Here is a 25,352-nt window from a genome sequence, read left to right as displayed (position 1 = left end):
GTCCATGGCAGCCAGGAAAGAAAGCGTTGCTTCCGGTTTTTATGGATTTTTTGTCAGAAAAAGATACCATCCAACAACCATCGAATTTACCTGTTACGGCTTACTACATTTTTTTCTGTTTGATTGAGTCGAAAAGTCACTACAAGAAAAGCTTTTTAATAGTCGAAAAGAAGTAATGGAAAAAGTAAGACGGCACTGATGGCTATAGAATTCTAGAATAGAGTTGCTGAGCTGGATGAAACGCTGGCATAAGTGCGTTGCAGTTGATGGGGAGTTGTTGAAATTTTTTATCGAAGTAAATTGAAAGATGAATGTTATCGGACTTTATGAAAATTTAGCAGCCACTGCTTCTTAATAGGCTCATCACACGACAAAGACCTCGACTGGGTTGTCCCTCTGTCAAGGGGACATTAACCTATGCCATTAACCTAGTCCGAGAATTGTTTCTCCTCTTTGTAAAGAAGCCAGTCTTCTGGGACATCCACAGAAATGCGATATTTAATCAACCACTTTCCGCAGCTGTCAAGGGGAGTCAAATGTCGCATCAGATATGCTAACTACGTTGAAGGCAATGAAGAAAAATCGATACCGAATCAAGTATTGTCGGCAGGATAGAGATTAATGGTACCATGCGCACAAAGGATGCTTAAGACGTGCTGCGCTTCCAAGAGGTGGGCGAAGTGTATAGAGCACATCAAAGCCACGCGAAAGTGAGGAGCCACTGTCTCAGCAGGTCATCAACCAGGCTAACCTCCATATAGCTGGCCGTAGAAATAATTGGATAAATCACATCCTTCACCATTTAAGTTTTTGAAATTTGGTTTCTTTAGGAAAAGGCTTAGATCTATTGTAGATTCAGTTATAAAGATTAATAAGAGAATGATTTAAAAGTAGCTATTCCTAGATTCATTAAAAGGCTCTTTCATGCTCATCTCTCCCATTTATATCAATAAATATTTAAGTAAATAAAAATTTCAGCTGAGAGCTGATTAACGGTTTGATGTTGGCAACACCTTTGCTTTTTATATATCGTGCGACATATTGTTATTATTGACACGTTCCAGTATTACAATCCATATCGAACTTAAGAACTTAGTCTATCTACAAAAGATAGCTACAAATCACGGTTCCTTGCTACATACTTTTGTTTGTTGAATGATTTGCGGGTATCCTTAGAAATATACCTTATATATTTATAACGCCTTGTGAATTCCATTCCAAAGCTGAAAGAGCTTTTTTGTGAGTGTTTTTTCGAAGCATGTGGTCGATCAATTTGTACCTTCTATACTTTTCTGCAGTTTTCTTGCCGATACTTGCTTTAAGTTCACCTTTTTTTTTGTTTTTTCTTGTGATAGACTAGCAAGTGCAGCACTCAGACACAATTTCACCCATTATATTGCATTCTGATTCCCTTTTTAATTTTTTTTAAATCTACTCGACCTCCGAAGAAATCTGAGTAGATCTTGTGGTACCAAGGAGCCAAGCTGGTCGCTTCTTAACACATCAGTGCCAAAAACCTCAAGCCTGTTTCAAGCGAAGGCGGGACAGACGCACAGAACGTGGTTCACCGTCTCATCCTCCTCTCCACATGCTAGGCAAAGTGCACTGTCAGATGCCCACCTTTTCCATGTGCTTTACCCATAGAAAGTGGCCCGTCATCAGCCCAACCAGCCTTCTACAGTCCCCTCTGCTTAGTGACAGGAGGAACTGCGACAGTCAGTCAGACATGATAGGTACCATCAGTTTTGTCGATCTGCAGCCTCTCTCAGCCTGTCAAGCTCGCCTGCGGGTTCATCTTGCGCTCCGATAGAGTAGATGTGATTTTATACAAGCCTCAAAAATCCTTATTTTTCTTACTGTTTTTATCGTTTTATTACACCACACTCGAGACAGCCCGGCAATCGTACTCGCTGCTGTGGAAATTCTTCGCTGAATGACAGATGCGATACCACCGTCTGGGGTTAAAATGCAGCCGAGATACTCAAATTCGTTTACACCCTCCACTATTTCTCCATGTGACATATATATGTAGGTATATATCCCAACAAATTCATGAGATAGACAGCGTGAACCTTTTTCTTTGAATCAATCATTCAAATATTTTGTTATAAATACTCATACGCTTGTTGAGAATTGTGGAAGGTGAGTGAAAAAAAAATTGGCGCGCTCTATTTAAACTGTAATGAAAACTCACTGAATGGTATGAAACTACCAGATTTGTTTGTCTCGCTTTACTTGTATCTGTACTTCCATTGTTAAGCACATGCGTTGCTAAACTTAATTGTAAATGACAGGTGGCATCTATTTTTAGTCGTGCAGAAAAACACCTGCCTAATAGGCGTACTCTCATACTTAAGCATTTTTTAAATTTAAACATCATGGTTAGCTGTCAACGTACGCAATTTGATGGCGCCTAAAAATAGAGTTACCGTATTTTTGTATTGCAGTATTTGGAGGCTTGTGGATGTATACACATTGTTGCTTTGACGTCATAAACGTAAAGTGAAATTGATTTCCGTCTTGTAGCAACAACAGCTAGAAATTTAAAATTACAAAGTATGCAGCAAAAGCTATAAAGTAACCCTTCGACCTGTAGGCGTTGCAGATATGTTGTAGTTTTTTCTGGTTTAGCAGTGCATTCAACTCAGAGAAGCTGAAGTTATGTTGTTGTAAAAAATAAAAAAGGGAACAGGCAAGATATTGGCATTGGCGAAAAAGGTATTGCACGCCTTGTTGAACACATAAATATAGTCATTGGGGTTTGGTATTCAACGCTACCATGAGCGGATATTCTTAGCAGAGAAGGCAGGAAGCTTTAACTTTTTGCAGGAATTATAAATTGCTTCTTGTTGATGTTTACTTACCTGTGTGTACAAGTATATCTGGGTAGATATGTATATGTCAATATTCTGACCTAAGTAGTTAGTTGTGCGTGCATCACATGCATAGAGGCATTTATTAAAACCTGTAGAGTAATTACTTTTCAGAATACATTGCCCTCGCGCCGTAAATTAAGGCAGAAAGCAACTGTCTGTTTAATAGTTTTGAACACTGAACTTCAGTTAAGCTTTTCATTATAAGATTGATATCCTCGCGTTCACTCAAAGTCAATGCTTTTTTTTATGAAGTTATTTCAACATTGTTGACAGTTTCAGTTAATCATTTAAAAAATTCATAAAAATTTTGCGTTAACCTTATGGAGCTCTACTCTGTTTCCCTGTTTAATAGGAGAACTCAAGTATACAGTAATTTTACTAAGAAGAAAAAATTACGGAATACCAAGTATTTTATTGGAAAATCCGACACAGCTACTTGGACATAACAGCTCGTAAAGAAATAGTTCAAAAATTAAAAAAAAAAATTACATACCTCCTACTTTACACACTTCTGTATGAAATTTTTTAGTAAACGCAAACATTTTTAAAGTCAACATATTTTTTTTTGTAGAAAGCACACAAATTTGGAAATTTTGGAGACTTTGGAGAGTTTAGAGTTTGTCTCTAAAATCGCTTTAAGTTTAAAAACCTGTTTAAACTTGATTTAATGCCAATAAATATTTGGAGACTTTGGAGAGTTTTCAATTAAAACCGTGTATGAGCACCAGAAAGCTGGGCAAAATTCCAGAACACAATGAACGTATGCAAGTTCAGATATTAATTGGTATAATAAAGCTACAAATCCAAGGCAGCAACATTGCTACCAGGTAGCAAAGTTTCTGCATTTACTGAATTGGTGCTGTATAAGTTTTAGAGACGGCCGAAAGCAATGTTTTACATTATCACAGCAGATTTTAAATAGGAAAACTTCTAGGAATTGTACAATATTAATTGCATAACAACTAAGAATAACTTTTTTTTCTATAATACAAATACACAAACATATTGGACTGTTTTTATGACTCAGTTCTATGCTGGATAGTTAAATGTTTCTATGCCTAAATTTAGTGCTATATTATATATATATTTTCCGTAATTTCTACTTCATGTTTGCAGCACTTCTACTTCATTAGACGCATCCACGTGTTAGATGGCCTATCACATTTCCGACTGGCCAAAGGCTGCTTTGTGATATCTCCATGTGGTTTTCACAGTGTTTGACCGATCAATTTCCACTTTCGCCGTTCATCTTCAAGATGAACGGGTATCTGCTTTGTTAATGCCCAGAGTCCGTGCTAGTAATGGCATCTGGTCAGGAAACGCGCACAATATTGTGAAGACTGCGATTGATAAATACCTGGAGTGCTTGCATGCGTGATGCATTGATGTGCCCCATGTCTCACACCCATACAGAACAACAGACTTTACATTAGATTCAAAGATCTTCAATTTCGGGCGCCAGCTGCTGAGCCGCAATTTTTGTTGATTAAGTTTCTGAGATGGATGCAATCAACTACTACTGTTTATCTGAAAAGTTTGGGAGCCCGCAGTGTTGACTCAATTCGCTTACGCAATTTTGATTTTCAAACCCACTTTCGCTGCACATATCGCTTATCGCTGCGGTCCTTTGCTTTATATGTGGGTATTTGTGCGACAGCAAATATATGTCATCGGCGTAGCCAAGATCTTCAAGGTAGCCGCCCAGATTCCAGGATATACCTATGTTAGCCATGGATACTTTACGCATTACTAGGCCCAGTACTAGGTTGAATAGGAGCGGGATAGCACGCATCCCTGTCTTACTCCTACCTGCACTTGAATGCTATCCCACACTGTGGAAGTGGCATCTGTGTACAATTCTTTTAGGTTGATGATTTTTTTAGGTACTCCTTTACAGACGAGAGCTCTCTAGATCGCATCGTGGTAGATAGTGTCAAACGCCTTTTCGAAGTCGATGAGCGCCACTCAACCGTCGTGGCCGAAATCCGGTTTATTCTTCCCTTAGGCCACCCAGCATGGCGTCGGATAGTGTTTTGTTGATTGTATGAGCTATGATTTCATTCACCATACTCAGCAACGTAATGCATCTTAAATTGTTGTACTCAGATAGATGCCCTTTTTCAGTAAAAGCATAACAACGTCTTTTTTAGCTCAAAATGCCACTTTAAACAGTTTACTTGTAAAGCTTTAATCAATATATAAAAAACAATATCTGTTTTAAACAAATCGGCATCTGCTTACCAATCTACTTTTCCATCTTTTTGTCGTCTGGTGCGCTTTGTCGCACATCGTCCACTTGCCATTTAGTAACTGTGAGCTATTCAGCTTGTCACAGTCGCCTAACAAGTGGATAAACAAAATATAAATACACATATCAGTGTGCATTCAACAAAATCAGTCAAAGAGCTTCTGTTTCTCTTCCTCCATCTTAAGTTTGTTCCATATTTTTGGTATAAGCCTTGAGGCCCAAGTACTTGTAATTTCTTTAGTTATTCAGGGAGTGTAACAAAAGTTGAATTGCAACTGTAGACTGCACGTGCATACATACATACGTATGTATTTACATTGTGAGTGTGGATAGTGAGTCCTAGCCGTTGGTATTTGTCGCTTAACAAGATGTTATGCTGCACCGGCACGTCTTGAAAGCGTTGAATAAATTCTATGCTGCATCCTTTATTTTATTAAATAGATATACACTAGGCACACACATGCATACTTATATACTGTATATGCTTGCATATTTGGATTGGACACTTAGTTAAGCTTATTTGCTTATTTAACAAGCATTTTCTGTCGCTGTGCATGCTCTTGTGCACTGGAGAATTGTTATGCTACGCAAAGGATTGCCGGATTAGTAGCAAGAAACGTAGATGTACATTAAGGCTTAAAGACTTTAAATTGAGTTTGTTGTTTAAGAATTCGAGGCAGTAAATATACAAGTAATACATATCCATTTATATTACAATACATATAATGAAAACCAATTTATGGAGTGTGCGCTGCAATGTATGTACATATGAGTTTTTATATAAATTTAAAAAACATGGTGGCTTGTCGTAAATGAAAAAAAAATAATAGTTAAGAAATTGGAGATTTTGTAGACTTTTCCTAAAATTGGTTTAGTAACTTTTTTTAGGTTGTGGGAAGTCATGACATGAAGAAAATATGTATTGCTCATATATATAATCTTTGGAGACTCTTCCTAAAAATTTTTAATTGACATATCTTACATTGTTAATTGTGGTTTTGGACATTATACATGAGTATACGTGCAAAAAAGATTGTATGGACTTTGTAGAGTTGTAAAACTAAGACCTGAAACTATAAAGTTATATAAATATTCTACAATTTTATTAATATTGCTTGAAAACTTAAACTGAAATTTCCCTAGTTTGAAAGTCAGAGTTTTAATATTTACTTTTTTGTGATTCTTCTATCTAATATCTTTTAATATTATATATATTTTTTGTTCGACTTGCAAGCGCACAATTCCAGCATTGAAAGTGTAAAACTGGGTTGAAGAGTTTTACTTGCAATTTTTTTTGCAAATGTTTTTCTTTTTTTAGGTTTATACACATCAATATAGTTTTAGAGAATTTGGAGAGTTTTTAAATATAATATATCCGCGTGAACTGTTTCACATGCTTAAGGATAAATTCAGTGCATCAGGGCAGTTTAATTTTATTGTAAATTTTTTGGAGACTTCCCACAGTTGGTGTAATCATGCGGGTTTCAATATTCTCTCCATGGTAAAGCTTAAAAAATCTTTGGTTGCGCGTGTTAGCTATCATCAAATCACATTCCATTAAAAATACTATTTTTATGTGTAATAACCTCTGCAAATTCAATACTAACAATCCAGAGGAGATTATCGTAAATGGGAAACCACACCGTTATGCGAACCCTGTAAACGCCAAAAAATCTTAAGTTTGAAGTGTAAACTTGCATAGTAAAGTTAAACGTGGCTGCCACATATCCCAAGCATTTGGTGTGCTTTAAAATTTATTGGTGATAAAGTGTGTAGGAAAACGTTTACGGACAGCTCCTTGAGAATACTGAAGTGCAGTTTTAAAGGGTGCCAGCGCAATCGAGTTGATGCACGAGTGCCGACAATCAGTAACCCAAACAACTGCAGGTCACTTAAATAGCAGCCACTGCAAGCAAGAAAATGGGGTTGCTACAAGCAAATGCACCATGAGCCAGTGAGAAGTATAAAAAATATTCGCACAATTATCTACAAGCAATAGAGTAAAGGAAGTGCTAAAGCACGTGAACGGAATAAGTTAACTACCACATCAAGGGCAGGAAGCAAATGAAAATGGTAATACGTTACCGTATGTTGGCTTGGGGGACTGCTTCGCTGTTTGTCCTTTGATTGGCTGAGGTGGCGTAATGAAACATTGGCAATGAATTACGTTGAACTGCAGCGGTAACAATTTCAACGAAATTCGAAGATCTAAAATGCGCTGCTGGCTGAAGCAGAAGCAGAAGGAGCAGCATCGCAAACTATGGCAGCAGCAATAAAAGCTGATTTTGCTGAGCGTGAAATAGTCGAAATATTTTTGACAACAATTGAAATTGAAATCGTTTGAAGGAAGCTAAGTCAGATAGTTGGAATTGAAATTGACAGTATTACTAAATTTTTGCGCACTCTCAATGATACAAAAAATTGGTGGAGCAAGCAGTGAGAAGTTGAAAGTGGCCACTATTTTAGGACACTGCAAATTGTTTGGTACTGAAAATTTAATACATTCTTTTCGCTTGTGAAAGGATTATTTTCATTTAGTGGTTGTGAGGAGAACAATTTTAGAGAGTTGTTTTTGCTTTTGTAGCAATTTGATTTTTATTTATATTACATACCATATCCTGTTATAGTATCGTAGTGTAGATATGTGTGTATGTCGTATAGAATAACTAAAGTTTTCCTTCAGCTAGCGGGGAATGTAAGAATTCAATTTAAATGTATAAATAAGGTGCAAGTATTAAAGATACTGCGCTGAGATCTGATGTTCTAAAGAGATACTGAGAAACTTCGTAATTAATACAAATCATAGCAGTAAATAGATCAGACAGTGAAGTAGCGAAATTTCACTCCAGGTTGATCCGCTTTAATGCTTAGTAAGATTTTTCAAGAGGGCAGAGAAGCAGAATTGTTTTAAGTGGGGAGGCTAAAGCTGATGACTCTCTTTGAACATTTTGATTTTTTTTCAGTTTTTCAGGTGAATCTGGGATCAGATAAGCTAAAGATTCCCAAATTTATTGAGAAAGCAAAGAAATTTTAAGACAGTAGTGTAGGGAGACCTGGCTTAGTCTGTATCTCATTAATAATTTAAAAAAATACATAAATAATTGGCGTGTACACTTCTATTAGGTATTTGGTCCCACAAATGGAGGGACCTGCAGTTTTAAGTCGACTCCGAATGGCAGATATTTTTTATGAGGAGCTTTTTCATAACAGAAATCCATTCGGAGGTTTATCATTACCCGCCGAGGGTGACCGCTATTAGAAAAAATGTTTCTATTATTTTGCTGTTTCATGCATGGAGACTCGAATCTACATACTCCCGAATATGTATAATAGAAAACTACTCGTGAATGTTTAGGAAGTCGAGTTTTCTCTTTAAATCTAAACTAATTCAATACAGTTTATGGATTTTTAGTCGCTTAAGCGATCTTGTTCGAATTTAACAAAGTGCGTCAGTTGTTTCTTTCTTGTGCCAACCAGCGTTAGTTGAACACATCAAGTGAAGCCAAGTGCTTCACCACCTAATCTTTCCAACGCAAAGCAGGCCTTTTCCTTCCTCTACTAGATACTACCATCTGGTATCGCAACGCATACTTTAAGAGTCGGAGCGTTTGTATCTATTCGGATGACATAACCCAGCCATGTCTATGCCACCATAAAACGCATACAGCCCATAGTTCCATTGGCTGCGTTACTCGCTGTCGCCTACATGTAAAGGTTCAAAAATCTTACGCAGAACCTTTCCCCCGAACTCTCTAAACAACGCACCATGGGATGTTGTCATCGTCTGAGATTTTGAGCCAGATATACGCCGGACAGGCATGATGTCGAGGGAGAATTTTAGTACTGAACTGCCTACTTAGTCCAAAATAGCACTTGTTGGCGGGCGAGATTTTCCATTGGATTTAAAAGCTGACATTGTTATCGGTGTTAATGCTGGTTTCTAAATAAACGTAGTCTCTTACTACTTCAAAATTAAAACAATTTATGGAACACTTATAGATAAAATGGAAAAGCTGAAGCGCTTTTAATGATTAAGTAAAACTAGTATTAAACTTTTAATACAAAAAAAAAAAAACAACACTCTGCAATATGAATTTTGGAGACTTTCATACTTAGCAGTAAATTGCGAAATTCTTTATATTTATAATTGATATAAAAAAACTAGTATATTTTTCGAAAATCATTTGAAGCTAGAAGTTTTGGAGACTTTGTAGACTTTGTAGTGTTATTCGGAAACTTGTAGGAATAGTACAGGGTGAACGATATGAAGTGTTACCAACTTCACACTGCTTGTATCTGTAAAACAGCTCATGACATCAACGTAAAAATTGTTTTAATGACAGTTCAATATATTGTTTATAAGCCATCGAAAGCATTTGCGTCTCAGTTTTGTTGAATTTTTTTTTCTGTGATGGAATTCAAACGTAATAGTGTGACTGCATTATATTTGGCTGGGAAATCACAGCCAGCCATTGTTCGTGAGCTCAGTCACCTCAAAGTGAATAAAATGTTTGTGTATCGCACTATAAAACGTTACAATGGTACTGGACAAAAAAAAACCGCAACAGCACCAGAAATGGTTCGGAAAGTGAAGGCTCGACTTGAATGAAATCCACGTCGAAGTGGAAGAAAAATGGCTAAATATTGAAAAATTAGCTCAAGGTCAAGGCTTACAAGTTCCAAAAAGCACACGATCTTTCACCCCAGCAAAACAAAGTTCGGTGCGAAAGAGCAAAGGAGTTGTTGCGTTTGCACCAACGTGGCGAATTTCCTAACATTGTGTTTTCTGATGAAAAAAATTTCCCAATTGAGCAGTTCATAAACTCTCAAAATGATCGTGTTTACTTGACCGAACGAGATTTACGAGAATTTGAGCCTACGTATGGCCACTCGAAGCAATTTCCCATCGCAAGTAATGGTTTGGGCCGCAGTGATGGCTGATCAATCGTTTTTATCGAGCCTGGCTTCAAAGTGAATGCGACTTATTGTCGGAAAAATGTTTTAGAAGCTGCTTTAGAGCCGTGGACACGCAAACATTTCGCTCGTAGACCATGGACGTTCCAACAGGACTCGGCACCGTCTCATAAAGCTCGTGTGAATCAAGAATGGTTAAAAAATCTGATGGACTATTCCATCTAGTCCATTTTGAAGAGCAAGGTGAGGACTAAAAAATATGCCAGTATGGATGCGCTGAAAAAAGCGATTATACGAGAATGGGCCAAAATACCTCAAGATCACATTCGTGCAGCATGCAACTCATTTTTTGACCGTTTGAAGGCTATAGTCAAGGCAAAAGGTGGTCATATCGAGCTAAAGTGAATATACCATATATTAAAATTGTTATCATTTTTGAACAATTTTGTCTTTAAATCAATAAAATCTAACTTCAAGTTATGGTGTTTTGAATAGGTAACACTTCATATCGTTCACCCTGTATATACAGTATATTTTTCCAAAACCAATTGAAGCTAGACATTTTGGAGACTTTGTAGAGTTATTCGGAAACTTAAAGGGTTTTGTTACACAGAAGTTTCATTAACCAAACAAATAGTAAGTGTCAAAATTTATAAGCGGAGACTTTGTAGAGTTGCGCTGAAGGCTATGTTATTTGATAAGAATTTCTCTAAACTAACTTATTGCGAAGAAGGGGTTTTTGCTATTATTGGGTGTCTAAATGATTGATTTTCGTGCTAAATATAAATATGGATACTTTGCCCCGAAACGTATATTTTAATGACTAATGACATCTGTTAGATGTAAAACTTCCATATGTAAAAAAAAAAATAAAATCATCTATTGGATGTACATATGTGGCATTTTTATTTCCAGAATTCAACCCTGCTCATTCAATTTCGAGTAGTTTTTTTCATAAGATAATAAAAATTGAGTTCATCTATTGGAAGTAAGTGGAATTTAAGTTTTAGACAAACAATGTTTCTGTAGAAATTTTATCTAATAATAAGGATTTCTTGAGCTTGGATTAGTTTTTTGACCACAAAGTAATAATAATTAAATCCATCGATTGGAAGTATGTGGATTTTTATTTCCAGCAATTAAATCTTTTCTATTACTCTTCTCTGATCTCTAGGAATTATTCAGATTGCAATAGTTTTTATTCATAAGGTACTACGAATTTAATTCAACGATTAGCAGTATTTGGGTTTTCTATTTCTAGAAATCAACACTTCTCTAGGACTTTTACAGGATTGTTGGGAGTTGTTCAGTTTGAAATAAAGTTTTTTTTAATGTAATAACAATTAAACTCACCTATGGGAGTAAGTGACATTTAAGTTTAAGGTAGCGAATATTTCTGTAGAACTTTTATCTAATAATAAAGGATTCTTGAGCATGAATTAATTTTTTGATCATAATTTATGAATTCATCTAATGGAAGTAGGTGGCGTTTCTAGTTTAGGCAATCAACACTTTTTAAAATTTTTACTTGGCTATTGAGAATTTTCCAGTTTGATTATTGTGATTTCGTCATAAAGTAATACCAATTAAATTCATCGTTTGGAAGTATGTCACATTTTTATTTTATGAAACCAATGTTTCTTCATAACTTTCATCTGACTGCACGTAGTTTGATGCTTTCTAACATTACAACATTTAGAGCTTTAACTGCAGTATTCCACTCCCTTTTTTACTACAACTACAATTACACTTTAACTTTATGTCCTTTGGCTTCTTCGTTATGGGAAGTGCATTGTAAAGATAAAGAATTTAGCAGCGAAGAGCTCGCGAATTATTCAACAAGATGTGTGTCTTGTTTAGAAATTCTCGTAGCATGGAAAACTTTGTATTTTACAACTTGTATACCAACATCACGAGGTTGTTTTGAAATTTTGACGACACATAACAAAATTCACTTTAAGTAGAGTCACCACACAATGTACTTGTATGTACGAAAAGCGGTATATGTTACTTGCATATATAAATATAGGGGATTTAGCTGCTTGTGAACTATGGATATCGATGTCTATGGTTTGCTAGCTGGGAGTGGCAAATTGTATTGGCATTTTTGGTCAGTAAAGTTTGGCAAGTCATCATGAATCGTTTAACTCCAGAACAACGCTTTTAAATTGTAGAAATTTACCTTGAACAAAAAAAAAACAATAGTAATAAATCTGTTCGCGAAGTTTATAGAGCACTGGCGACATCATCGGACTTTATTTTTTTTTTAAATGAGGAAGGAGCTGCCTTTACGGAGAAAGGCGGGCGCTATCGAGCCATGCCAACTGAAGCTTTGCTTCTAAAAATTACTCAGTTAATCATTGACGACATTTGGTTCTCACAAGACGGCGCAACTTACTATAGAGTGCGCTTAACAATCGCTTTATAGCAATATTCAAGCTATCACTGACGCCATACGGGCAGATTTATTGCAAAGAGTAGTCAAGAATTGGACCGATCGAACGGACTATCTACCTATCAGTCGCTGTGGACATATGCCGAAACAACATATTCAAAAAAACAAGTTCCGTTAAAGTATCTACAAGTTTATAATAAAAGAAGCAATATTTTTGTTTTGTATAATATTATTTCCGTGCATGATACACCAATGATAGAACAAGTTTTCTCTAATAGTGGTCACCTTTCGGCAGTCTCCGAATGCATTTCTGCCATAAAAAAGCTCCTCATAAAAAACTATCTGCGGTTCGGAGTCGGCTTAAAACTATAGATCCCTCCATATTGTGTTGTTGTTGTGGAATTTCGTTTCACTATTCTGTTTAAAACATCAATAGTTATCGTCTTAAATTTAACTCTAAACACAAAGAAACTCACAAGAAGTTAATACGAGGAATTGTTGAAAAAGATAAATTTTCCTCATCGGAAAGCTAACAAGTATATTAGAAAAAGAGAAGGCGGTTTCAGCCGAAACGATTCGTCGAACCTGCTGTAGCTTCGATTTACATTGTAGAGCAGATGCAAAGAAGCCATACATATCTGAAGAGAATAGAAAAAAGGCTGCAATTCACAAAATTCGCAAGTTTTGGGAAAGAGTGAATGCCCACATTTTTTATTAGTAGTAATTTTAATACATATTTTGTTCACAACTTCAAACTTCGAAATCAAATTAAGCATGGTGGTGGATAGGTAATGGTTTGGCGATGGGTAGCGGCTAAAGGAATGGTCAGTCCTCATTTTTTGCGAGGTATTATGGATCGATTTCAGTATGTAGATATATTAATGAAAAATGTAAACCAGTCATGTACTAAATTGAGAATGGAAAATAATTTTATATACTACCAAGATAATGATCCTAGGGACAATTCGGAATTCGCCCGAGCTTGGTTGTTAGATAATTGTGCTCATGTATTGGACATGCCTTCCCAATTGCCAGATTCTAATATAATTGGCAAGCTAGTCGTCGCTAAGCTGCTATCACAACGGACTGCCGAAACTTATTCCGCTCACCTCTCGGAGTTGCTCCTCCACGATTCTCTACCTGCAGACGCAGGCGGACTTTGGGCACATATATCCCGCTGAAAAAACCATTGGGTTCCAACGCCCACCTAAACGAAACCAATGGTACGACGAAGAGTGTCGCGAAGCTACTGCAGCGAAGAACGCAGCTTACAAAAGAACTCTGCAGTCAGCTGCAACGCGGGCCGTGCGAGATAACTACAGGGAAAAGAGATCGGAAGAGAGACGCCTCTTCAGACGCAAGAAACGAGAACAGGAGAAGCGTGAGCGTGAGCTGCTAGAGGAGTACAGGGGCAGGAATGATGCTTGAAAATTCTATCAACAAGTCAAGCATCTGACACAAGGTTTCATGACCGGAGCATCAGCCTGCAGAGATAAAAACGGAAATCTGGTTATGAATACACAGTCCACACTGGGCTGCAATTTACTTGCTCGCGATGACGCACACAATTCCGCCCCAGTAGAAAATGACCCGATACCGCCAATCGACGATAATTTAGACTTTCCACCACCTAGTCATGCTGAAGTCAGAGTTGCCATTCAGCGGCTCAAGAATAACAAAGCGACTGGCGCTGAAGGCTTGCCCGCTGAATTGTTCAAGACTGGCGGCGATGTGCTGATAGGGAGCATGCATCAGCTCATCTGCAAAATATGGCTAGCAGAAAGCATGCCCGACGATTGGAATCTCAGAGTTCTTTGTCCTGTACTGAAGAAGGGTGACCCGACGATCTGCACCAACTACCGGGGTATCAGTCTTCTCACCATAGCTTACAAGGTCCTATCTAGCGTCCTATGTGGAAGACTTGAGCCATTTGCCAACACACGGGCCTTATCAGTGCGGCTTCAGAAGTGGTTAGTCCACCATCGACCAGATTTTTACATTACGCCAAATCCTGGAAAAGACCCATTAAAAGCAAGTCGACACCCATCATCTCTTTGTCGACTATAAAGCTGCGTTCGATAGCCCGATAAGGGATTGCTTGTACGCCACCATGTCTGAGTTGGGTATACCAGCGAAGCTCATACGGCTTTGCAGAATGACGTTGAGCAACACAACCAGCTCCGTCAGGGTAAGAAATAACCTCTCCGAGACATTCAGCACCGTTCGAGGTTTCAGACAAGGCGACCCACTGTCATGCAACCTCTTTAACTTCGTGATGGAAGGGGTGCTCCGAAAAGCAGGTGTGCATCGCAATGGCACTATTTTCTACAAATGTGTCCAGCTCCTTGCGTACGCCGATGACATTGACATTATCGGTCGCTGTAAGCGAGATGTCACCGCTGCGTTTTCTGCTATCGAAAAGGAATCATCACGAGTGGGTCTGGCGGTGAACGAGGGTAAAACAAAGTATATGCTGTCTACAACGCGGAAAACACGGCGTGTAGGCATTGCGGACAACTATACCTTCGAAGTTGTGCCAGAATTTATTTATCCTGGCACCGCCGTTAACAGCAACAACGATATCAGCCTGGAGATCAAACGGAAAATCACTCTTGATAATAGGTGTTACTATGGTCTAAGTAAGCAATTGAGTAGTTGAGCCCTCTCTCGCATGACCAAACTGACACTTTACAAGACGCTCATCATACTCGTGTTGCTTTATGGCGCAGAGGCATGGGTAGTGTCACAAAGCGATGCAGCCGCTCTTGGGGTGTTCGAGAGAAAAGTTGTTCGTAAGATCTTCGGTCCTGTGCGCGTTGGCGAAGACTACCGTTCAAGAATGAACCACGAGCTGTGTGAGCTCTACGCCGACATTGACGTAGTTCAACGCATCGCCATCCAACACCTGCGTTGGCTAGGGCATGTCGTGCTTATGGATGAAGAAGCTCCAGCAAAGAAGGTGTTCGAGGGCGTAGTCCAAGGGAGCCGACGCAGAGGAAGACCATTGCTCCGGTGGAAAGACCAGGTGGAGGAAACCCTATGCTCGCTTGGTGTACAGAATTGGAGAAGGCGCGCGTGGAGCAGAGGCGCCTGGAGAGAGCTAGTGAGGTCGGGCGTAACTCGGTAACGGGTTGTTATGGCCACCTAAGTAAGTAATAAGTAATAAGTAAGACTACAGCTGTTATTTTTGCCAAGGAATATGTGACAAAATATTAATACATATCAACTAAAATAACATTCGGTTAGTTGTGTGGAACGAACTTTCTATGTTTTGAGCTTTTTTTTCTAACTTTTGCTCTGTGAATTGATTCATTGGTACTTGTTTCTGAACAAGAATAAAGTGGATAATATTTTCTTTAATTTGATGCATCGTATGTACTAAATTTAAAAATTTTCTATTCAGATTCTCAAGCTCTCAAAATACCCCAGCTTGAGGTACCTGCAGCCTCTTCTGCCAGCTATATTTTTTTGGGGAATTATTTTCAGCCCACAAGTAACCACTATTGGAAAAATCGTTTTTCTTCATTACATGTTTTATATCCTCTATGGGTATAGAACCTACGACCAACGCAATGTTAGATACGTACAAGCTCACACGTTTGCGTTGGCTATATATATTTACATATACACATACATATACATATACTTATACAACCCATAACATAGCAAAGTACCTAAGTTGGTTTATTATTCGAGCAAACGATGAAACTCAAAGCTTCTTTAAAGGCATTTTGCAGCAAAGGTGAGATTTGCGGCAAAATGTTCAACACAAAATATTTAAAAAAACTTTACCACTTTCTAAAACGTCGAAGATTCAGCAACGAAGTGGAAAAGTTAGCAGACAAGTTTGCTTATGTAGTTGAGTAAGAAAAAAGTAATCATCTTTAAAGTCACACGATTTTTTTAATATACTTCAGAGTGTGCATGCATGAAGAGTTTGTATAAATACTGCAGAGCATAAAAAAAATTGTATATTGCTGAAATCAGAGCGTTATGCGATAAATACGAAAAGCTTTCATGGTTTATAGTTCTATATAAGTTTGTATATACTTTTATAGGTAAATAATTGAATATCGACAATATATTCTACGTATGGCTGAAAGCGCTTGCGAAAGGTTAATGTAGAATCAAAATTATAAGTATAAATAAATTCGTAGCTTTTAACTCATTAGCTCTATACATTGTTTTAGAAAAATGCTGCATTTGAAAAATCGTAAATATCGAGAAAAATTGCTTTAAAATTCTTAATTTACTATTTCCTTCCAGGTTGAAATGGCTGCCCATAGAGAAAGCTCACTTGGACGAAAATCCTTGGATGATTTTTTGTGCTAAATAAATACAAATTTTTCTAATGAAATACTGCATAAAAGTGGTTATCTTTGTATACTGATCTCAAATTGATTCTTTTTTAAGATTTTGTTTTATTCAGTGCACAAGTAATATGTATTTATATGAAAGCTCAAAGTGTAAACATTTCAATTGTAGTTCAACTCAGACCAACGTCCTCTATGGGTAGACCTCATGAAGTCGTCAATCCATAGTTGAATTGGTGCAGAACTCCACTGAAGCATACTTCCTACTGAAGCTAACGGCAGGCACCAGATTGTCCACTGGCATCGAGAACAGTGTGCATAGCTCCGATAACTGGTGGTATATCTGACAGTGGCAAGTGCTTTCTTCATTTCCCCAGACTCCGTTTAACTTGAGCCAGTACTTAACCTTTATCACTTCCTTTCGAATTTGCAGATCTAGAGGTTGCAAGTTCAGAATGGCATTAAGAGCATCACCAGATGTCGTACTCATGGCACCTGTGATACCCAAGCACACACTTCTCTGTATCCTGTTTAGGGGTTTTACTCTGGAATTAACCATTGCAGCCTTCCACTCTACTACAGAGACGTATGTTATAATAGGTCTCATTAGGGTGATGTCCAACCAGTGTACTATCGCCGGTCTTATACCCCATGTCTTTCCCAAGGATCTCTTACACTGCCAGAAGACTTTTAGTGTTCGAGAGACCTTCTGCTCGACGTGCTTCTTCCAGGTAAGTTTACTATCTAGGATTACTCTTAAGTATTTAACCTCAGAAGACGGTTGCAAATTTTGTTCTAAATTATAGTTCTATAAATCCTCTCTAATCGTTTGAAGAAGCTCGAAAAACGTGCTTTCATTTAGCTTTATTTTGGGTTTTATTTTGCGTATTTTTTTGCAAAAACTTGTAATAAGAAATTTATGTGTCTATTTACTTATAATTTCTTTCAGTTACATTTTCTTCAAATTTTGAATTCTTTGCAATCAGTTTCCATGAATATATGAAAGCTTGTAATAAGAGCTTTCATGTGCTGCCAGACTGAGACTTGAGACTTTCCGTATTCCAAGCTGAAGTTTTGGCGATTAAAGCAGGCTTTTTAGCTAAATAAAGACGCAATTACAGTCAGAAATATCTACATATATTCCGATAGGGGTTGAGTGTTATGAACAACTATTCTCAATAAATTTTCTCTATAAGTCTATTCTGGGTGCCGGGCCACAGTTATTTTGAAGGCAACTGTAAGGCGGATGAGTTAGTTAGGCTTGGCACTACGCTCCAAATTACTGAAGACAAAGTTGATATACATACCTACGCCCTTGGCAACATATAAGCTGCAAATATATATATACACCTTAAGTACTGCCAACAATCGCTGGAGGCAGGTACATACCTGTAGCATTAGTAGGCAGATCTGGCCAGAATGAAATGTGGGTCGCACTAGCAGCCTACTTAAATTTAATAGAAAAAGCTTAGGAATATTGAACTATCTTTTAGCAAGGCAAGCTAGTAGAATTGAGGCACCAGATAATGACTTTTGCAGAGGCTGATAGGATGTAGAAGAGGAGGAAGAGGAAGCGACAGTTGAACACTTTCTATGCAGGTGAATATCTCTGTGTAGAAGAGGGGTGAATTTGTCGGAATCGCTTTTCTGGACAGCAACGTGGATGCTGCATATATATATAAAATTATCTAGACTAAGTGGATTTATTAAGTCTACAGGATGTTTGAAAGAGGACCAAGTGCAGTAGGGATGGGATGGTAATGGTTGTACGGGTTATGCTAAGCCCTTAATGCACTGCGCCCAAATTGATCTATTGTGTGCCCCTAATTGCTGAATTTCAATAATTTAGTATTGCGAGGAGTCGAACCAGCTCCTTAGGAGAGAGCATTCGTAAGCCTTCATTCTCTAGTAGGTACGGGACCAGGATTCTGTATCTTCTGTGACCCAATGCTTCATAGTTGGTGAGTAAGTGTTCCATAGATTCCTCTTCATCACAGCAGAACCTGCAGAAACTAGTGATAGATAGTCCTTTCGTATTGAAATATTTATTATAGCCAAAGTGGCCTGTAAGTGTTCCACAGAGTAATCTGAGGTCCTGAGGCCTGAGCAGATTTTGTTCTGTTAGTATTAAAGTTCAGGAACTTTTTGGATTGATTAAGGCCATTTGTGTCGTTCCAATATTCCTTGCTTTTTATTTGGGCTCATTTTTTGGTTTTCTGTTTTAGTTTGTTTTTGTTAAATTGGATTGTTCCAATAAATGGTCCTACCGCCCCTTTTTTGGCATAAAAGTCTGAATTCTCGTTTCCTTTGTGTCCCTCTTGGCCTGGTACCCAAATGAGAGAATCCTGTTTAAGAGTCGCTAGTTTGTTGGGTGCATTGTTACACTCTATAAGAACTTTTGAGTTAAAGGTATAACTAATTAAGGCTTTGAGGACTGCTTGACTCTCTGAAAGTATTTCAATTTTTACTTGTTCGAACTCTCTTTTGGATACGATTTCCCTTTCTTCCATTCTAGTGAAAAGCTCCGCAAGGAAAATTGCGGTATTATTTTACATTACATTACCAAGGATGGGATAGTTCCGGCGGTACCAGAAGGGCCCTTCATTTGGCTTAGGTGCGTCGTTAGATAGCCACTTTGCCTAACCTAACCTTTACTTTGATTTTCACATTTTCGAAAGCTGGAGAATTGAGTTTTTAGCTCTTAAATAAAAATATAAATTCTACAAAGCTTTCAATCAATACTATTTCAGCTCCAAAAGCTTTCATTAACATTTAATTCTCGCATACACATTCACAAACGCTTTTGCCGGCTACACATAAAGCATGAATATAATAAAAAAAAAAAACACTTCTATAATAAACTGCACATTAAGCTATGTTAGTAAATATAAAAACTAATAATAACTCTCAGCTCAATGCTACTTTCGAAAAGCAACGCTATGAATAAACACAACCAACCAATTTATTTATGGGTAATAAATATTTTTTATATCTATCAAATATTCCACTTACGAACGCAATTAGTATTAAAAAATACGTACGAGTATTGAGAAAAAAAGAAACGAACTGGTTGCACCAACAAATTGCAAGCAGCAAAAAGTTAAATATGAAATTTTAGAAAAAATTAATTTTTTTTCCATAATCAAAAGTTTTAATTAATTAACTAACTTATTTGAATAATTTCAACTCCAAACTGACATTGAACAACACAAAATATGATAGCTTTTTACACATATTGAGTAAATATTGGTTTGCTGTTATTTTGTTTTTTTTTGGTTGAACGAATTTTGAAACTCAATAATTTATTCATTATTTTATTTATATTTTTTTCTTCTAATCACACAAACAAAAACCAAACTAAATACAAAAATCATATATTTAAATACATATTTTTATAGATTATACTTATAAACAAACGCAGAAAATTGCAATGTTTTTTACATAAACTGACGTAACGTAAATTAAAATTTCGCTTTATAAAACAACGGTCTCACTGGTATTATATACAGGGTGATGTGTGGGTGTTGTTACTTTGATACTTAGGTAATAGTTTTACGTTTTTTTACAGTTTCATAGAGTTTATTTTATTTGAAAAAAAAATATATAATTTTTATAGATTTTTGTGAGAAGCACAGAGAACGCAATTTCTTAATTTTAAAATAATTACAAAGGCACAATGAAACTACGCAGAGAACGGTTAGTGGAAACTTACAGTTTCGCTTACTGATAATATACATATTTTTAGATTCGTTGCTTAGATGGTATTAAAACATATTTACAAGTCACGTTTGTATGTATGTATGCTTGGGACAATTGAGCGTTGAGTTTGATGTTGGTTTTTATATGAAATTGCAGTCGCAAAGAGCTAAAAAATTTGTCAAATTCGGTGGCGGAAATTGAGAAAATTTACAAAAAAATTGAATATGCCTTTTAAGGAAAGCAGTGACGTCAACATAACGCACAAGGTGGTCCATCTAACATTTGGAATTTGCACTTACGTAGCGACTTTTGAACTCAACTTTGCTACAATAACTTCTGTGATGTATCAGAAATTTAGTTTATGGGTTTAAGGGTTTTCAAAATATTGGTCGCTTTGCTAGAACAAAGTCGGAATAACGCAGGGCTATATGTTTTTTTTTTCTTGTCAGCTATGAAGCTGGCTCCCGCCGCTGTATTTGCTCGAAACTATGACGTCATCGACACTTTTGAACTTCAAAATCGCCTACAACGCACAAATTTACAGCTGAGGCCAGTCTCATATAAAAACAGAATGAATTTGGTGTATTCTTGAACCCTAGAAACGCCACCAGCTGAAGCCAGTTTCATATAAAAAAATGAATTTTGTGAAGATCTGTGTAGTCAACTGAGATCAAAATGTCATTTGCTGCGTAGAAGCTGCAAATCGGCACTATTAGGCTATTTTTTACGCGAGGCAGCTAAAGATAAATTTTACGCCTAACATCTGAAGACTACGCAGCAGTTGAAACACAAAATCAAAGTTGCCATTAATGAGATAAGTGTCAAAATTTTGTAAAAATATACTGAAAAATAGGATTCACAGAATGGGCTATTGTAAAGCTACGGTAGTTCTTGCCAACACAAAAAAAAAGGAAAAAAAAAATCAAAAACAATTCCACAATATTCACGCGAGTTTTATTTATAATGGAAATTACATTTCAAATGCTACATGGACCACCCTGTGTATAACTGTATAGCTGCAATACATACATATATCTTATATACACCTTTGTGAATTATTTAATTGCTTTACTCTCACTCTGAATACTTCGCTTCATAAAACCAAATTTTTCCGGTAAATATTGCCTCGCCTTACCTGGTATTTTTGCTTTTGAAAATTTAAGCTTCCCTTTAAGAGAAAAGGTGCTCTGGTGAGGGGCACTTTCTATGGAGGAAGCACATGGTAAGGTAGGCATCTAAGACAATGCACTCTGCCCAGCATGTGGGGAGGAGGATGAGACGGCGGACTGTGCGTCTGTTCGGCCTTTGCTCAAATCGGGCTTGATGTCTTTGGCACTAAGAAGCGACCACCTTGGCTCCTTGGCACGACAAGATCTACTCAGACTTCTTCGGAGGTCGGGTGCAGTAAAATGGGGTTAATGTTGTCTGAGTGCTGTACTTGCTAGTTTTCCCGACAAAAAAGAAAGTGAAAATTCGGGAGAGAGGGAGGTTGCCAGCGGTGGTCAGCTGTAGCCATGGATGCATTTAAAGATGATAGATATAAAATATTGAGTTAACTCACTCTCTTTGTAGTTTTATTTGAATACCTGTTGCCAGAGAGCGTGAGGAGAGCTTCGGGACTTAACATCTCTTTTAGAAATTCTTTGAAAGAAGATGGACGCAGAACCTACACCTGTAATGTCTCGTGTTAAATAAACATAGCTTTTTTTAAAGTTGAAGGGTGCGAAATAGACTTTAGAGCTGAGCGATTTGTAGTGGGTAACTTCAAACGATCTAATGATTAAACCAGAACCCATTCACCACCAACGCAGACATAAGGCAAGGTTATCCCTTTTCGCCCCTTCTCTTTGCCATCGTCCTAGACGACGTTTTGAGCCAATTGATCCTGCAGAGGATCTAGACTTCGCCGATGACATCTGCCTCCTCTCTCACAAACTCACTGGCATGCAAGCGAAGGCGGACAGAATATTCACTAGACAAAGGTGAGAGATTTAATCACAAGGCAGATATTGGTTGATGGATGCCCGGTGGAATTTGTTAAAGTTTGTACTACCTCGACTGCATCATCACGGCAGATGGTGGAGCAGCGTTCGGCGTTCGGGTGAATTATTACAATATGGGCGAGTTTGCAAATCTCCAGGCGCTCTAAACAGCGAATTTTCAGTTCATGTGTGAAGACAGTAGTGTTATACGGAAATTAAACATGGTGGGTCTCCAACACTATCACACACACAGGCTATAATCTTTCGTCAACAAATGCCTTCGATTCATCTGTAGAATATTGTGGCCGAGCACCATCAGCAACGACGCGCTGTGGAGTTTAACGAATGAGGAACCCATCCTATGCAAAACAAGCGCAGAAAGTGGCGATGGATAGGTTACACTCTGAGAAAACCACCAGATGGCATCACGAGAATGGCGCTGGAGTTGAATCCGCAAGAGAGCGAGGGTCGCGGTCGGCCAAATAATACTTGGGGAAGATCGATGTTGTGCGAGCTAGCAGAAGCCGACATAACATGGGACAGCGCAAGCAACAGCCAAGAACCGTGTACGATGGAAGAGTCTTGTCGAGGCCCTATGCTCCCGAGCAGAGTGAACAGGGATATAAAAAAATAAAAATAAACGATACAAATCTGCTTGGAGTGAAGTCGAAAAAAATCGTTCCTTACAAACTGACCTGCTCTAATATATGGTATATATATTCACAGGTGTATATTACATATGCATTTCAGATATTTTAAGCTAATTACTTTTACCTAGCTTTATAATAAAATATTTTTTTCATTTTTTATTACCATTTATTTTTCAAGTGTTATGACTCAATATTTCGAAAATGTTATGCAATTCTTCAAAAAGCAGAACCGTTCTCTTACTATCACCCTGTATATACTCATACAACAAAAAATACTATGTATTTTTGAGAAAGCAATAGCAATTCGTATTCCTCTAAATATATTTTTATTTTTTGTATGCTTTTATTTTTAATCTAATTTTGTATGTAAAACTTCGAAACATTTAACCGAAATAAAGTAGTGATTTTCAACTAAGAATCTAAATGAAAACATTTTCACCTCATTAACAGCGGTTAAACCTCTTAGAAATTTTGAAAACATTTATTTATAACTTGAATCACATGATTTTAATTGCAGCCAACGAAATTTTGGAACTGAAGCAACACTAACAACAATTAACGCAGCTTAAATCTCAATTGCGGAACTCAAAAGCAACAATAAATATTCTTTTTGCTAAATTTAAAATTTCAACTAAGCTTTAACAGGAATTTCGATAAAAGTTTCTTTGAAAAGAATTTTGCTTAATTAATATTCTTTTTTTATTTATTTTGTTTTTGTAAAACACAATCAAACAACATAAAACGGAATTTTGCAAATTTTCTTGCTCTTTTTTACTGTACTTAAATTTTCTCTTAAGCACATAGAAGCTTCTATTTTTTCAATAAGTATTTTTGATATTCTTTTTGTATATTTTTACTTTTATTGAATTATTTTCGTCAATTTGCTTTTTTATGTTAAATTCTATGTTATTTGTTATAGGAAAGCAGTGGGATCTGTTGTATTGTTTTCATATGTATGTATATGTATGTATTTCTTGGGGAGCAAGGGATTTTACGTTAAATATTTGGGATATTTGTACGTGGTTGGGTATTGGCTGAAGGGAGGGGTTTTCTTTGGGGATGTGTGTATGGGGGAAGTGCAAAACACTAATGGAAACGTTATGAACTCACCATCATGTAGCGGATCTATTGTGTGTATCATAAGCTGCAATAGGCCATGACGGAATTTTGCACCGGTGTGTGTACTACCAGCAGTTCCACCACTGCTATTACCTGTTGCGCCAGCGCCGCTGCTCGATCCTGGCGGTCCTGAGCGTGTCTCCGAGGCGGCCCGCGATGTCACCGAACCGCCCGGCTGTGTGGCCATTGACGTCTCCGATGAGTTCGCCGCATTGCCCTGTGATTGGTGGTTTGGTTGATAGTAGTAGATAGTATTGGTAGTTGTAGTTGTAGTTGAAGATGTGGTAGTTGGTTTGGTGTTGGTAGTTTTGTTAGATAGAGTTGTTTGAGGTTTAATAGTTGATTGGCATTGTTATTGTTGATGATAGAGGTAACGAAGTTTGTTTTGTTTTTGTTTCAAAAAAGAGATGAGAAAAAGAGCAAACATGTTTGTGTTGTTGAGAGACATTTTTGTTGGTAGTTGAGAAGGGCATATAGTAAATAAGGTAGGAAGAGAGAAAGAGAGAGAGGGGTAAAGAGATAGAAATATAGAGAGAGAGGGAGATAATAAAAGAAAACGAATAGAAGAGAGAAAAAGTGTAAAGGAAATATTTTTAATTGTTCAATCAATTTACATATATATGTACATAGCTATTTATACACAAGCAAAACTGCTATATAGTTTTAAAATACAATCAAAGGTGTGAAACAAAAATGTGCCTCTTGTGGATGGCCTGGCTAGTTTGCTTTCTTAAATTTTTCTCTGGAAATTGAACGAAAAAATACCAAATATTTTCTTAATTCTCGCTTATATTTTGTTAAGCCATTGCTGTTGGTTAGCTACTTCTGACCAGAAAGGTAAACAAGTAAAGGGTTTTCCAATAAGAGGTGCTATTTGTTATATTCAAAGAAAAATGCTATTTTTTAATATAAATGATCGCATGTTTATTTAACTGTAAAGGAAGGTATGCCGTTATTAGTGGAAAATAACATCTGGCAAATGACCACCACGACCACGCTTACAGGACAATATCCTTTTCATAACCGAATTGCAAAGTGGCTGCCCTATGCCCTCGTTAGCCTCACGAATTCCATCTTTGAGGTCTTGAATCGACCCTGGGCGTTTTGGCGTAGACCTTCTATTTCACGTGGCCCCAAAGAAAAATGTCACAAGGTG

The 25,352-nt window shown here is 37.2% G+C and overlaps 1 protein-coding gene across 1 annotated transcript in view; it reads right to left on the bottom strand.

The window, feature by feature from the left end:
- The window catches only part of LOC128864654 (sodium/potassium/calcium exchanger Nckx30C-like), a gene marked incomplete at its 5' end in the record, with an annotated part of 177,423 nt that extends 152,878 nt beyond the window's left edge, over positions 1–24,545 (bottom strand). The window contains one exon of the mRNA XM_054104410.1: positions 24,188–24,545. Within this exon, the coding sequence (XP_053960385.1) occupies positions 24,188–24,545 (358 nt within the window). The remainder of the gene's footprint in view (positions 1–24,187) is intronic.
- Between the last annotated feature and the right edge of the window lie 807 nt (positions 24,546–25,352).

This window comes from Anastrepha ludens, chromosome 5, assembly GCF_028408465.1.
Source record: "Anastrepha ludens isolate Willacy chromosome 5, idAnaLude1.1, whole genome shotgun sequence".
Lineage (NCBI taxonomy): Eukaryota > Metazoa > Arthropoda > Insecta > Diptera > Tephritidae > Anastrepha > Anastrepha ludens.
This window is presented reverse-complemented; position numbering and strand designations above follow the sequence as displayed.